This window comes from Seriola lalandi, unplaced genomic scaffold, assembly GCF_002814215.2.
Source record: "Seriola lalandi dorsalis isolate HSWRI2012SDOR001 ecotype SW California unplaced genomic scaffold, Sedor1 jcf7180002054881, whole genome shotgun sequence".
NCBI lineage: Eukaryota > Metazoa > Chordata > Actinopteri > Carangiformes > Carangidae > Seriola > Seriola lalandi.
The window spans coordinates 398,670-410,728 of record NW_019525434.1 but is presented as its reverse complement, the minus strand read 5'-3'; the positions used below and the strand labels follow the sequence as shown (position 1 = coordinate 410,728).

Here is a 12,059-nt window from a genome sequence, read left to right as displayed (position 1 = left end):
TGCATTGTTGTAGTTTACATGATGTGATGCTGTTTTATTTTATTATTATTATTTATTTTATATGTTTTTAATAATTACACTACTGTCAGAGATAATTCTGATATTTTATTGTATTCACTTTGTCAATAAACTTTTATTTTATTTTATTCGTTCAGTTATTTATGATCTATGTATCAAAAATTACAGTGGGCACTGATCCCTGACAGCCTGAAATGCGCATGCGCAGACGAGAGGAACCGGTCTGCCAGCTCAGCTGACAACAGCAGCACCTCAGCAGTAAAGATGATGGCAGACTCTGGAAGCAGCGAAGAAGTAGCTGTGATCGGTAACACCGACCTCACTTCATCTGAATCAGAGAACAACATTATAAACACGGTCGTAGTTTTTGTTATTCTCTATAGCATACATTTTTAAAGTTTAAAAAGTCTGTTTTTACTGGTGAAAACTTTTCCAAACGGGCCTAAAGTAATGTTAGCTAGGTGGAGTTTGTGACATATCGAACCACGGAGACTTTTCCACTTACATTTTCAGAAAGCTGTAGGATTTTCTGAACCGTTAACTAGCGTCAAAACTAGGTTTAATCACTAATTCTGCAAGGTAACATTAAAGTTACTAAGTGAGCTAAAGGTGATTTTGCTAACTGTGGTTCGAAGCTACTTTGTAAACTTTACTCCTGACATTAGCTTGTTAGCTAGCAAGTCTGAACGCTAAAGTTTTGTTTACTTAAAAGTAGCCTCTTTCCTGTTTGTGTCCCCCGAGTTTACTCTTAATACCCGTGGTTTCTAGTTAGAGGAAACGTTTTCCGAGGAGAAAACCGTTGATTTTCAGTTCTGTGTTGGTGGTAACGTTGACTCTAATCTTGTGACCTGCACACGCCTTTCACAACCCTGCGTATAGAAGCACATTGTTATATTATCTTTAGAAGGAAAACAACACTCTGCCCCTCTGTGATCATACGTTTTCATGCTTGTTTGTCTGTATAGAATTAAAATCCCTGCACACACCCATCTATTCACCTGACTTTTTATTTTTTCTGATGTTCCCTCGTATACTTGTTGCATACCTTTATGTTTTACTTTCCGTTTTATTTGTTGACTCATTTCCTCATCCTTACTTATCATTTTATGGTCTTTTCTGTGCAGATGGTAGAAAAAGGGACATCTCTGTTGAGAAAAATGGAGATAAACGTGGCAGAGGCAGAAAAGAGAACAGGGAAGAACACGGTTAACATGCAGGAAACCTACACTGTCTACCTCATAGAAACACGGTAGGTGACACAGCATTCTTACATTAGTGTTACAGGGTATGCAAACAGCTTTGAATAGTGGTGCAACAGGGTAACAAGAAGAGTGGAGTGGGACCTTTTACACATACACTTCATCAATAATAGAAGCACAGGTATACTTGCTTTATCTTGCACAATTGTAAAAGTAATTAAGACAAATATTACCTTGAATAGGTGCAAAACAAGAGTAAAACCAAAAAAATGAGCCTCATGGCTTGACAATATTTTAAACCATAAGCAAATATAAAATAGTTAAGTGCATAAATAAGTGCAGCTTTCATATTTATGTTCCTTAATGTTGCATAGACCAATTTTTGTTTTTTTGGTGGCCAAAGTGCTTGCCACATGCCATACACACCATATTCAATTAAACCTGATTTAATGAAACAAGGTCAACCAGAATCCTTTGTACAATGCCTATGAAATGAATTTCCTGCCCAACTCAGAAAAAGTCACTGGAAATTTCAAAGTTAGATGTAATGTGTTGCAGTCTCTGTGTCTCAAATTGCTGTGAGCAAGAACTGTAGCTCAAACACCTAAAAATACTCTTCATTCCTCTCTCTGCAGGCCAGCGGAAACTGTCCCGGAGGGAGGTACACCAGCTGCACCTGACACTTTGTGGAGACGCTATAGTGAGTTTGAATTGCTCAGAACTTACCTGCTGGTCACTTACCCCTACATCATCATCCCACCACTACCAGAGAAAAGGGTGAGTGACACATAAGTGGATGGAGAAATGTAACTAATAAATAAAATGGAGTCTGTCTAATGAATTTTTGGCAATAATTAATCTGTGTGATTGATTACAGGACTTGAAAGTTTGTAAAATAACAAATTAACCTTAGCTTCTTCTTAGTTGGAGATGTTACTCGCCCCGTGCTCGATTTTTAAGGTGATATGTTCTTTGCTCTCTCCTCCTGAATTGTGTCTCTTGTAGGCAGAGTTTGTGTGGCACAAGCTGTCAGCAGACAACCTTGACCCAGACTTTGTTGAGCGACGGAGAGTCGGCCTGGAAAACTTCCTGTTGCGGGTTGCATCACATTCTGTACTTTCGAATGACGAAATATACTACCGCTTTCTCACAGAGGTTAGCATCCAAGCACATAATACCACATAATATCTCACAGAAGTCTGTTGTCATACATATGTACAATCAGCACATTTACAGTCTAACTACGTCAGTGTTAAGATGTTGCTACAGAATACAGACAAAGAAAAAAAAAATATGAAGCAGCATTCCCAATCAGAAGTCATATCACAGTGCAATGAGAATATGGAGGTTGAATATTTTTATGCTGAAGGTCTTTTGCAATGACATCCCTTGCCCCACCCACACAGTGATCACATTGAATAAAATTCAGAAAGTCTTTACTTTTTATCACAGAGCTATTGCATGCACCCATACCAGGTTTTATACCTACTACCGCATAATGACCATTTGCTGTTTTTCTGTCTGTATTCATCTGTCTGTCAGAAGCTGAAAATGGATACATTTTGAAAAGCTGAAAAATCCTTTTGTACAGAATCTTGCCATTTGGTACATCATGAAACTGGCCCTATGGATTTGTATCTCATCTTCTCCCTGTAGTCTTTAGCAACATACTTTACAGCCTTTTTTTGCTTTGTGCAGTTGTCAGCTGTTTTTTGGACAGATTAGCTGACAATCCTCTGCAGTGTTTCCCATACATTGATTTATTTGTGGTGGCCTGCCACATTATCAACATTGACCGCCACGCCACATATTGATTTTTTTTCTATTTATTTATTTTTTTTACTCGGTAAAAATTAGTAAAATTTATTTAATTGTAGAGCTGCACACAGTACATTGATTCACTTAGCCCATCCTTGCACTGCTGTCTCTCTCTCGCTCACAACACCTTCTGTCATTGTTGGTGTGACCATTGCAAGCACGGGCAGAGATGCTGCCGCATCAGTGGGCCGGTGTTTTTACCTTCCCTGTTTCTCTCATTACCAGCCCTCTCTGTGTGTCTTTTATTCGGGGGTGCACAGAGCATGCTGCGTATGTGCTGGGATTCGGTTTACTGGCCAATTACAATATGTAATCAAACTTCACTGAGCTGAGAGCTGTTATTTGTTTGACTCAACATGAAGCAATGGAGCTGTTTGTATTGTTCAGTTATTTATTTGTCAGCTACTACCACAAATAGAATCTAGAAACACTGATCTATCAATCATCTGTCTTCAGGAGAAGGGATGGAGGGAGATGGTTTTGGAGACGGGTTTTCAAGACAAGGTAATTGTATCTAATTGTTTTCAAACAGCCATTATGTTCATCTTGCTGAATTGCTTGACTGAGAATTTTGTTGTCAACTGGACCAACAGTTTTAGTGTTTTACTTGCATATCTGTTTTATGATAGGCAAGTCATATCATCATGGATCATATCAAAAGCACCTCATCATAGATTTACCTGTGTGCTGTTTATAAAATAACTAAAATAATAAATGAGCTCAACTTAACTTGAATGTGAATTTCTGTCTGTTCTCTACCAGGCTGACTCCAGGCTAAAGTCTCTGAGTGCCATGTTCAGAGTCAAGAACCCTGACAAGTAGGTGTAAAATAGACATAGGTGAAATGCTTTGATTCAGTTCAACACTGTTTGAGTGACGATCCGTTTGTTGTGTTCTCCAGGCGATTCACAGCATTGAAACACTACAGTGATGAACTGAACACTGTGATCTCTCAGTTACTCAGGGTGCGGGCGGTGAGTTTTGGCATGCACAAACGCACACACCTATATTTAACTGTTAGGTTAGGTTTGGACATTGGTTTACATTTTTTTTGCATATTGGCTTATATAGCATGAGCTGTCTGCAAATGAGTTTAAAGCTGCATCAGGCTGCTGTGTGAGTTGAAGTCAACACTTGCAAGCCTTTGACATTAAAAGAAACTCATTTAAGTCAATGTCAATAATAAATATATCAACTAAAGCATTTTAAATAGGGGGATCATTTGAAGTAGGAAACAGTGATTATAAGGCTTGTTTTGATTGTCTTTTTTTCTAGAGAGTAGCAGACAGGATGTATGGAGTTTACAAGGTCCACGGTAACTACGGCAGAGTCTTTAGGTGAGAAACACTTGTTCTGTTGTTACTGCATTCTTTCTACATAAAGAAAATAAAAGTTTTGCCCCAAAAGAGGGGGCTACATATAAATCAAAACCAAGCATTAACAAGCCACAAGTTAAAAATCAAAAGACATTTTGTGCACATTCTGTATCCAGCTACCTTTTGCTTTTCGATTACTTTTAATAAAACCTCTTAGGCTGAATACACTGAATAGAAAGAATTCAAGTAAAGTACCCCTGATTTGTTGCGTCTTCAGTGAGTGGAGTGCTATAGAAAAAGAGATGGGAGACGGACTACAGAGCGCTGGCCACCACATGGACACGTAAGTAATAGACAATAGATACATTCCAACTAGTGTACCCTCTCACACTCACAACTAACACTTAGATGTGTTTATTTAAGTAGTAAAAGACATATTCACACACACTCACGCATACTGTTTTTTTATGGCACTTGTTCACTTGTGAATGTGGCTTTGTGTGTATGCGCACAGGTATGCTGCATCAATAGATGACATTCTAGAGGAAGAAGAGCACTATGCAGACCAACTGAAAGAATACCTCTTCTACACTGATGCTGTCAGGTAAGTGAGTGTGGAGAGAGAGACACATACTGTAGGTGTGTCAGGCCAAACAAGTAACTGTCATGCAATGTAAGTGATTTTAGTAAACACTCCTATTGGGATTTACAGACAATCAGAACGAGTTGATTCTTTATGGTCATATTGGCTTTTGAGGTCAACACACTTTGTTGCTATTTGGTTTGAAGAATTCTTAACATATTTGTTTAAGTGGGAATAGCATTAAGGTGTTATACATAAGAGTGTAAGGAGTGTAGTTGATTGTTTCTTATGTAGCTCCCTGTGGCTTTTAAGGTCAGGTTCAATTTACATCAGGCTCAGGGGGAAGTAAATTCTTTTTTCTTCCATAATTTGATCAACAAATAAAGGATATGTTTCCCCTTGGTCAAGGACGGAAAGCTTTCCCCACTTTTATTTTATGCCTGTATGTTTCCTTGATCGGCTCGAGATCAGCTATGTCTCACATTATTAGTGGCAGAAGAAGCAATTTTAAGTTTGATGGTTTGTTTTTGTTTGTTTTTTAATGTTGATTGTTGTTGTGTGTATTAAGGTCTGTATGTAGGAAACATGAGTTGATCCAGTATGAGTTGGAGATGGCAGCTCAGGACCTCGCCCATAAGAAACAACAGAAAGAAGAGCTGGCCACTGGGGTAACGCACACTGCCTTTTTATCTCTCACCTTCCTCTACACTTCCTGGCCAACTACCCGGGTGGCATACACACACAATGTCCGTGTCAAATCAAGTGTATAAATTGTGCAAGCAATAGGGCATGATTACTTTATATCAAAAGAATTTGACATGTTTAAAAACATTTTTGTGATCCAGTTTGATGAAAACACCAGCAATAATGGAATACTGTGTATGTTTACTGTGCTGGATTTTAATTTGTGCCTCTGTCTATGTGTGTGTAGACAGTGCGAGTATTTTCTCTGAAGGGGATGACCAGTAAACTATTCGGCCAGGAGAGCCAGGAGCAGAGGGAGAGCAGGTTGGCAGCCCTGGAGCAGAGTATACAGGAGGGAGAAGAGGCTGTCAAGGAGAAGAACACAGAGTGCCAGTAAGTTCAAAACTAATTCAGTAATTCTCATCTAATAAATTTCCCTCACTATCTGTCACAGATGTCTGTTCCTCCTTCTCTCTTCTGTTTGTACATATATGATCTGTTCGATGGTCAGATAGTTAGCCCCTTCATTTGTAACATGCATTAAGGGGGATGAATCAAATCATTGTCTTCCTTCCATACCTCCTTCTCTGATGATGACACGTTTCTTTGTTTGTGATTGTGTCTTCAGAGAGTTTGTGCGAACAGCCTGGGAAGACATTGAACGTTTTAAAGAGCAGAAAGACAAGGATTTGCGTGAAGCCCTTATCAGCTACGCCATTATGCAGATCAGCATGTGTAAGAAGGTATAGAAAGTGTTTTTTCTCCTCCACAGTTTGTTTGTTTTTGTGTACCAAATATTTTGATGTCGATTATTCATCAGTTCCTCTCCTCATCTGTCATTTCCTGTTACTCTTTCAGGGAATCCAGGTGTGGTCCAACGCCAAGGAGTGTTTCAACAAAATGTGAGCCACTTTTCCAGCCAATCACACTTCGCACCAAAACAATAATCAATCAGATTATACAGACTGGGAGCATCAGCCAGTCATACTGCAGTCTTATGGGAGTGGACCATGGGAGCCCACATACTGCTTTCTCTTTGTTTGCTGCGTAAATTGAAGCTACTGAGAATAATTCTGTCTTCTTTTCTCTCTCACACACATGCACACACACAAGTCAGAGTCATTTAGTGAGAACATTCCTTTTAAATCCAAGTGCCTTAACAGCACCACCTTTACATTCTGCTGATGTTACCTTCAAACTGCAGCCCCCTCCAAATTTTCAATGCTCAGCCTTAGTTGCACAGCTGACAGCATATCCAAGAGGATAATTCTGTATGAATAATGCTTGATAGTTACCTGTTGGGAATAGCTGTTCAGTGTATTTCAGTTGTAAGCCCTCTCTATTTCTCACCCTGAAAAAAAAGTTTACACAGCAGAGTGCTACATAATATTTAGTCACGAACGGCTGCACATTTTAGCCATTGGTTCATTAGACTCATTTTAGAATTACATCTTTCAAAGAAATTCAAAGAAACTTTGGTATGTGCTTTTCCATATTTATTTTAGGTAGGATTTTCACACAAATTGAACTGCAGTTAGATGTCGTGAAGAATCAAAATAAAACTTCTTGTTATAGGTAGCAATATTGAACAGCATCATGATAACATTGTGGCTAATTTTGCACTTTTAAACTTATTAATTGTCACCGCACCAAAGCTTTTACTTTGATAATTGGTCAGAAATTCATATTGTCTAAATGCAAGAGCATCTTTAAACTGGGACATTTTGTAGCGGCAGTTCCCTGGAGTTATCCTGAAAAATGTTGCCAGAGATTTGCCTCAGACTTTTTCACAGCCTCTAATAATAAATGTAATCATTTGAAATTCTACTTAATAAAAATGTCAGGTGTAAATTAATTAATTTTTTTTTTTTAAACGCAGTAAATCAAACTGTATGGCAAAGAAAGACCATACTTCAGAAAGCCACTACACATTCACGATTCCTTATTTCCTTACATTTTATGTACATTCGTGATGAAGTCAGTCTTCATGCTGTTATTGATTAAAGCCGACCAAAGTGCTTATGACCAAGTACCCGTGTAGTACAGATCATAGGTGGGAAGAAGAAGAAGGGGAGATTAACAAGGTTGGGGAATTTTTTTTTTTTTTTTTTTTTTTTCTTATTGGTGCCAAAAACATACGCCATTTTGAAGTGCAGCCGGGAAGGCCTCATACTGTTTTGATTACAGTGGGTTTGTTTTTCTAGGAAAATTTTTGAAAGACTGAATCACGGCAACCCCACAAACCTCCTTGATCTACCAGGTGCAACCATAAACGTTAAAAGCGACACATACAGATCAATAGTTGAGCCTTTTCTTTGCTGTCAAGCTTTATAGCCTTAATACAAACATTGGTTTTGTACAACAGGGGAAGGACAAAAAAAGTTGCTGTTGACCTTCTCTGCCTCATCGCTTTTTCTGACATTAAGTCACTGCAATAAATAACGGACCAGAGTTCCAGGCATGTCTCGGATCAATGTTTATGACCAGTATTGGCCAGAATGTGGAAACCTTTTAGTACAGATATATTAGATCCTCACAATCTGTCTTTATGCATATACTATAGATGTACAACACATATGCTCGTTTCGCTTCCTTTAAGATATCTGTCTGAGGTGGAAACTTTGGTGCAAAGTTGTTCTAACATCTGGAAGTTAGGCTGAGATTCTTTCCCATCAGCAAGTCCTATTTCTTTTCAAAATAAGCATAATCAGTTCATTGAAATAATCCCAAATCGAAGCTTTACGTATGTTTTTATAATAAACATGTTATTTGAGAGATTGTTTTTATGTTTCTGTATTCACTGTGCTAAGACACTAATAAACATATTCCTTTTTTTTTAACTATTTTGTTGCATTTGTATGCGAAATAATGTACAAAGGAGTCAAAGATGACACTGAAAACGTTGGCCTGATGTAACACTTCTGGTTTTACTCCATATTTACAGATGACTAAGCTCAGATACTTTATGATTATTCATATGAAACTCTGTTTTTGGTGGTTACATGACAGTTTGTTTCTCTTTGGGAGTGAAAAGTTAAGAAAAACTGGCTTTTTATTGTGCTCATTCTAAAGGTTAAAATGCAGTGTTTCAAAATAACACACAGCTTTCACTCCTGTGTTATGATTGTCTTATTTTCCCATGACACCTGTGTGAAAATCAGATGGGTGTATCTATGTTTTTACGCTTGTCATGATGCCATGGCCAATGTGGAATACATACATCTAGTCTTACCATGCATAAATTATCAAGTCATACAGGGATAGTGTTTTTTCTGTTCGTTTTACTTGTTCTATAGTAGATACATCAACTATTGTAAATCATCATCATCCATAAAACATGAATAATTCCTAAGTAAGATTATGTAAAAATGACATAATTGTTTTACTAAATTTTAGGTGTGATGGGGGGGTAGTATTTTGACGTATGGTGTTCAGTACATTGGTAGGTCCATTTTCAACCAAAATAGGGAAAAAAAACACACTTATTTAATTACTTCTGTGCTGTGTTTGATATAAAAATGTTCAGTTTATGGCTAATGTACATTATAATGTACATTATAACGTACAAAAAGGATGAGATGGAGCCTAAAGATGATAATCTTGTAGAAATACAGGACCTAACCAAAGGAAATTTTCCCCGTGGTAGTTTGAGTGCAAAGATAGCTGGAACTGTGAAAATGGCTTTTAAACATTTGTCCACTGCAGCTCTCAGAAGAGGTCAGAACCTTCGGTGAGTATTGGAATTTGAACGCATCATGTAAATTGGATTGATGACGTAAACTATGAGATCATTAATAAATGGCGCCACCTGCCGATCCATACCAGTAAAAACGTTTCAATTTGGCACAGGAGCGACTTTAAAACCGTGAAAAGTAAAGGAGAGGAGTCAAGAGGATAGGAAAGAGAAATGCTCTTTTCAGATCCACCTAGTGGTTGGTTTGCATGAGGTCATGTGGTTTTCTCAAATAGAAACCTAACATTAATTTAACATTAAAACAGACCAAAGCCTCACATCTCAGTGTTCTCTTCAGAAACTCGATATTTACAAGTAAATTATAGGCTTATTAGAATGTAAAGAAGTAGTATACACTACCTAAGTCATAGCGATTTTATAACTTTATATGAACGTGTTTTATAGGTCTAGTGATGCTGATAGGGGAGATGACGTTAAAAATTCTATGAAGACCGCATGCTAGGTATTCAATTAAATCCTCTTAGGAATCTGGTTATTAAAATGACAAGGACTCAGCTGCTTCCAGTTAAGGACAAGTTAAAACCCCAACATATATATTCCCTATTGCTTAACTCACAGCTCGTGCTCCTGGTAACAAAAAGGACGACGACTTGAATGAAAGAATATGTTTCTGCATAACAATGTGTTTTCTCGCGCTAAGCAGGTTTGATAAAGACGAGTAACAGTCCAAATTGATGATTGGCAAACCCACTAGTGATTAAATGAATGCCTTAACAGCACCGTACCCAGTCCTGCCGTCTCCCTGGCTGCCTTATTTGAAGAAAGAGACCCGCCCACCTTAATAAAGAGTGGACCTTCTCTCCTCCAATTCAGACAAAAGGAGAGGACGACAGATCCGCGGCGGCGCGCACTGAGCCGAGCATCTAAAGCACCTTGGAGACGCCACTGGTCTGATCCGACGCGCAAGAACGCACCGGCACACCGACACACACGCCCTCCAGATCCACCTGAAACCTCCAAGCCGGTTAATTGTCCAGTTTGAAGGCCGTGGAAAGCGGGACTGAACCCCGGTTCATTTGCAGCCAGAACACCGTGTTCCCATGATGTCATACCTGTGGATTCTGCTATTAGGAAGCCTGCTGGCTACAAGCGCCAAGGCACAAGGTAATGATTTATTTCCAATTAACTCAGCCCAGCCCTTTATTTCTGTTCTTTACATGTACATCGCATATATATCTATATATCTGTCTATATATCTATATATCTATCTATACATCTATCTCTCTATCTATCTATCTATGTATCTATCTCTGTCTATCTCTGTCTGTATGTCTGTCTGTCTGTCTGTCTGTCTAGTTGTGTGTTGGTCATCAGTCTCCATTTCTCTCTGCACTTTTACATCCCTCTTGCGCTCACCTATCTTTCTCTCATTCTGTCGTTTCTCGCCTCATCCTCAGCCAGTCTTCCACATTACTCGTCCATGTATGTGTGTGTGTGTGTGTGTGTGTGTGTGTGTGTGTGCGTGCGTGCGCGCGCGCGCGTGTGTGAATGCTATTGCCAGTGTCTTTTGCCAGTCTGTCTGCCTTCCTGTTGGCACGCCAATTCAATCTACCTCTAGGTGTATTCTGCTTGTTTTAATCTGTTCTGACTGAGTGAGTTTCAGATAAAGCTCTGCATTCTTCATCCCGCCCAGACATTATCACTGAAATAGGTGTGCCATGTAATGTGGCCATATCTTTTTGGACATGAGTTTTGGCCCACAGGGGTGTGGTGGACCCATTGTCCTTACATAAGTAATTGTCTTTTTATCTTTCATCTTTCATCCCTCTTTTCTCCTCGGTCTATATATTTGATCCTTGTTGCATTTTGTTTCTCCCATTCTTTTTTTTTGTTTTTTGCTCCCTCCTCTCCCTCTTCCTTCGTCTTCAGCTGGCCCATGGGCCCCTGCCCTTCCCCGCGGCACATGCAATGGTTTCAGATTGTTCGAATGCGTAATAAAACTGAGACAGTGAGACCAACATGGACACTTGCAAAAATTAGAGGCAAAGTAGGGGAGATGCTGGAGGATGATAAAAGAGAAATGTTGCATGCAACTGAGAGAGATATACAAGGAAGAAACTAGTGGGAGAGATAGTCAGAGTAACAGCAGGCCTCTTAATCATTATGCAAACAAAAATTCAGTTGAACGTTGGTGTACTTGGATGGGATCTGGCACAATCTCACTCTGCCGGTTCCCTTTTTCTAACCAGAAGAACCACCAGAGAGAAACCTCTCTTACTCACACACATGCACACAACACACACACACACACGTTCATTTCTCTGTCTTTATCTTTTCCTCACACACTTTTTTTCTAATTGCTCAACTGTAAAGCTCAAAGTAAACCCAGTGAATGTTGGTGTGCTGAGTTACAGGAAATCTCAGTGGGTGTGTTTGTTCACTTGCATTTGTGTGTGTGTGTGTGTGTGTGTGTGTGTGTGTGTGTGTGTGTGTGTGTGTGTGTTCATAGTCACACTGAAAAAGATAGGGGTGCTAGGTCAGTTGCGTGTGCGCACCTCATGTATGGTGTGTGTAAGTTATAGAAGTAAAGGATAGGGAGTGTCCCAGTAACTAGATCCAGCTCCAGCTGTAGACAACACCCAACAACACATCTAGTTTCAGCGCCTTCCTCTCCTCCAGGGCCCTCAGCATCTGTGTGTGTGTGTGTGTGTGTGTGTGTGTGTGTGTGTGTGTGTGTGGGTGTGTGT

General features: G+C 39.2%; 2 protein-coding genes across 3 annotated transcripts in view; both read left to right on the top strand.

Annotated features, from left to right (window-relative positions):
* The first annotated feature begins 242 nt into the window (after positions 1 to 242).
* snx4 (sorting nexin 4) lies at positions 243 to 8,728 on the top strand. The gene is made up of 14 exons (XM_023428627.2): positions 243 to 375; positions 1,143 to 1,267; positions 1,853 to 1,994; positions 2,223 to 2,372; positions 3,492 to 3,539; positions 3,798 to 3,853; positions 3,937 to 4,009; positions 4,311 to 4,372; positions 4,629 to 4,694; positions 4,866 to 4,955; positions 5,503 to 5,602; positions 5,866 to 6,011; positions 6,247 to 6,361; positions 6,477 to 8,728. Exons 1-14 carry the CDS (start codon positions 283 to 285, stop codon positions 6,522 to 6,524), a joined length of 1,314 nt encoding a protein of 437 aa, XP_023284395.1. The 5' UTR covers positions 243 to 282; the 3' UTR covers positions 6,525 to 8,728.
* A 1,460-nt stretch (positions 8,729 to 10,188) lies between these two features.
* LOC111671519 (uncharacterized) overlaps positions 10,189 to 12,059 on the top strand; it is a 21,208-nt gene continuing 19,337 nt past the window's right edge. The window contains exon 1 of one of the 2 annotated variants that reach the window (XM_023428625.2): positions 10,189 to 10,476. In XM_023428625.2, the coding sequence (XP_023284393.1) occupies positions 10,413 to 10,476 (64 nt within the window). In that variant the 5' untranslated portion in view covers positions 10,189 to 10,412. The remainder of the gene's footprint in view (positions 10,477 to 12,059) is intronic. The other variant, XM_023428626.2, reaches the window with a different exon arrangement.

Excerpts from the sequence above, each read along its gene's own strand:
- snx4 (XM_023428627.2), top strand. The coding sequence starts at position 283 with ATGATGGCAGACTCTGGAAGCAGCGAAGAAGTAGCTGTGATCGGTAAC. Across the intron at positions 376-1,142 it reads AGAACAACATTATAAACACG|ATGGTAGAAAAAGGGACATC; the intron begins GTCGTAGTTTTT and ends TTTTCTGTGCAG. Across the intron at positions 4,695-4,865 it reads GCTGGCCACCACATGGACAC|GTATGCTGCATCAATAGATG; the intron begins GTAAGTAATAGA and ends GTATGCGCACAG.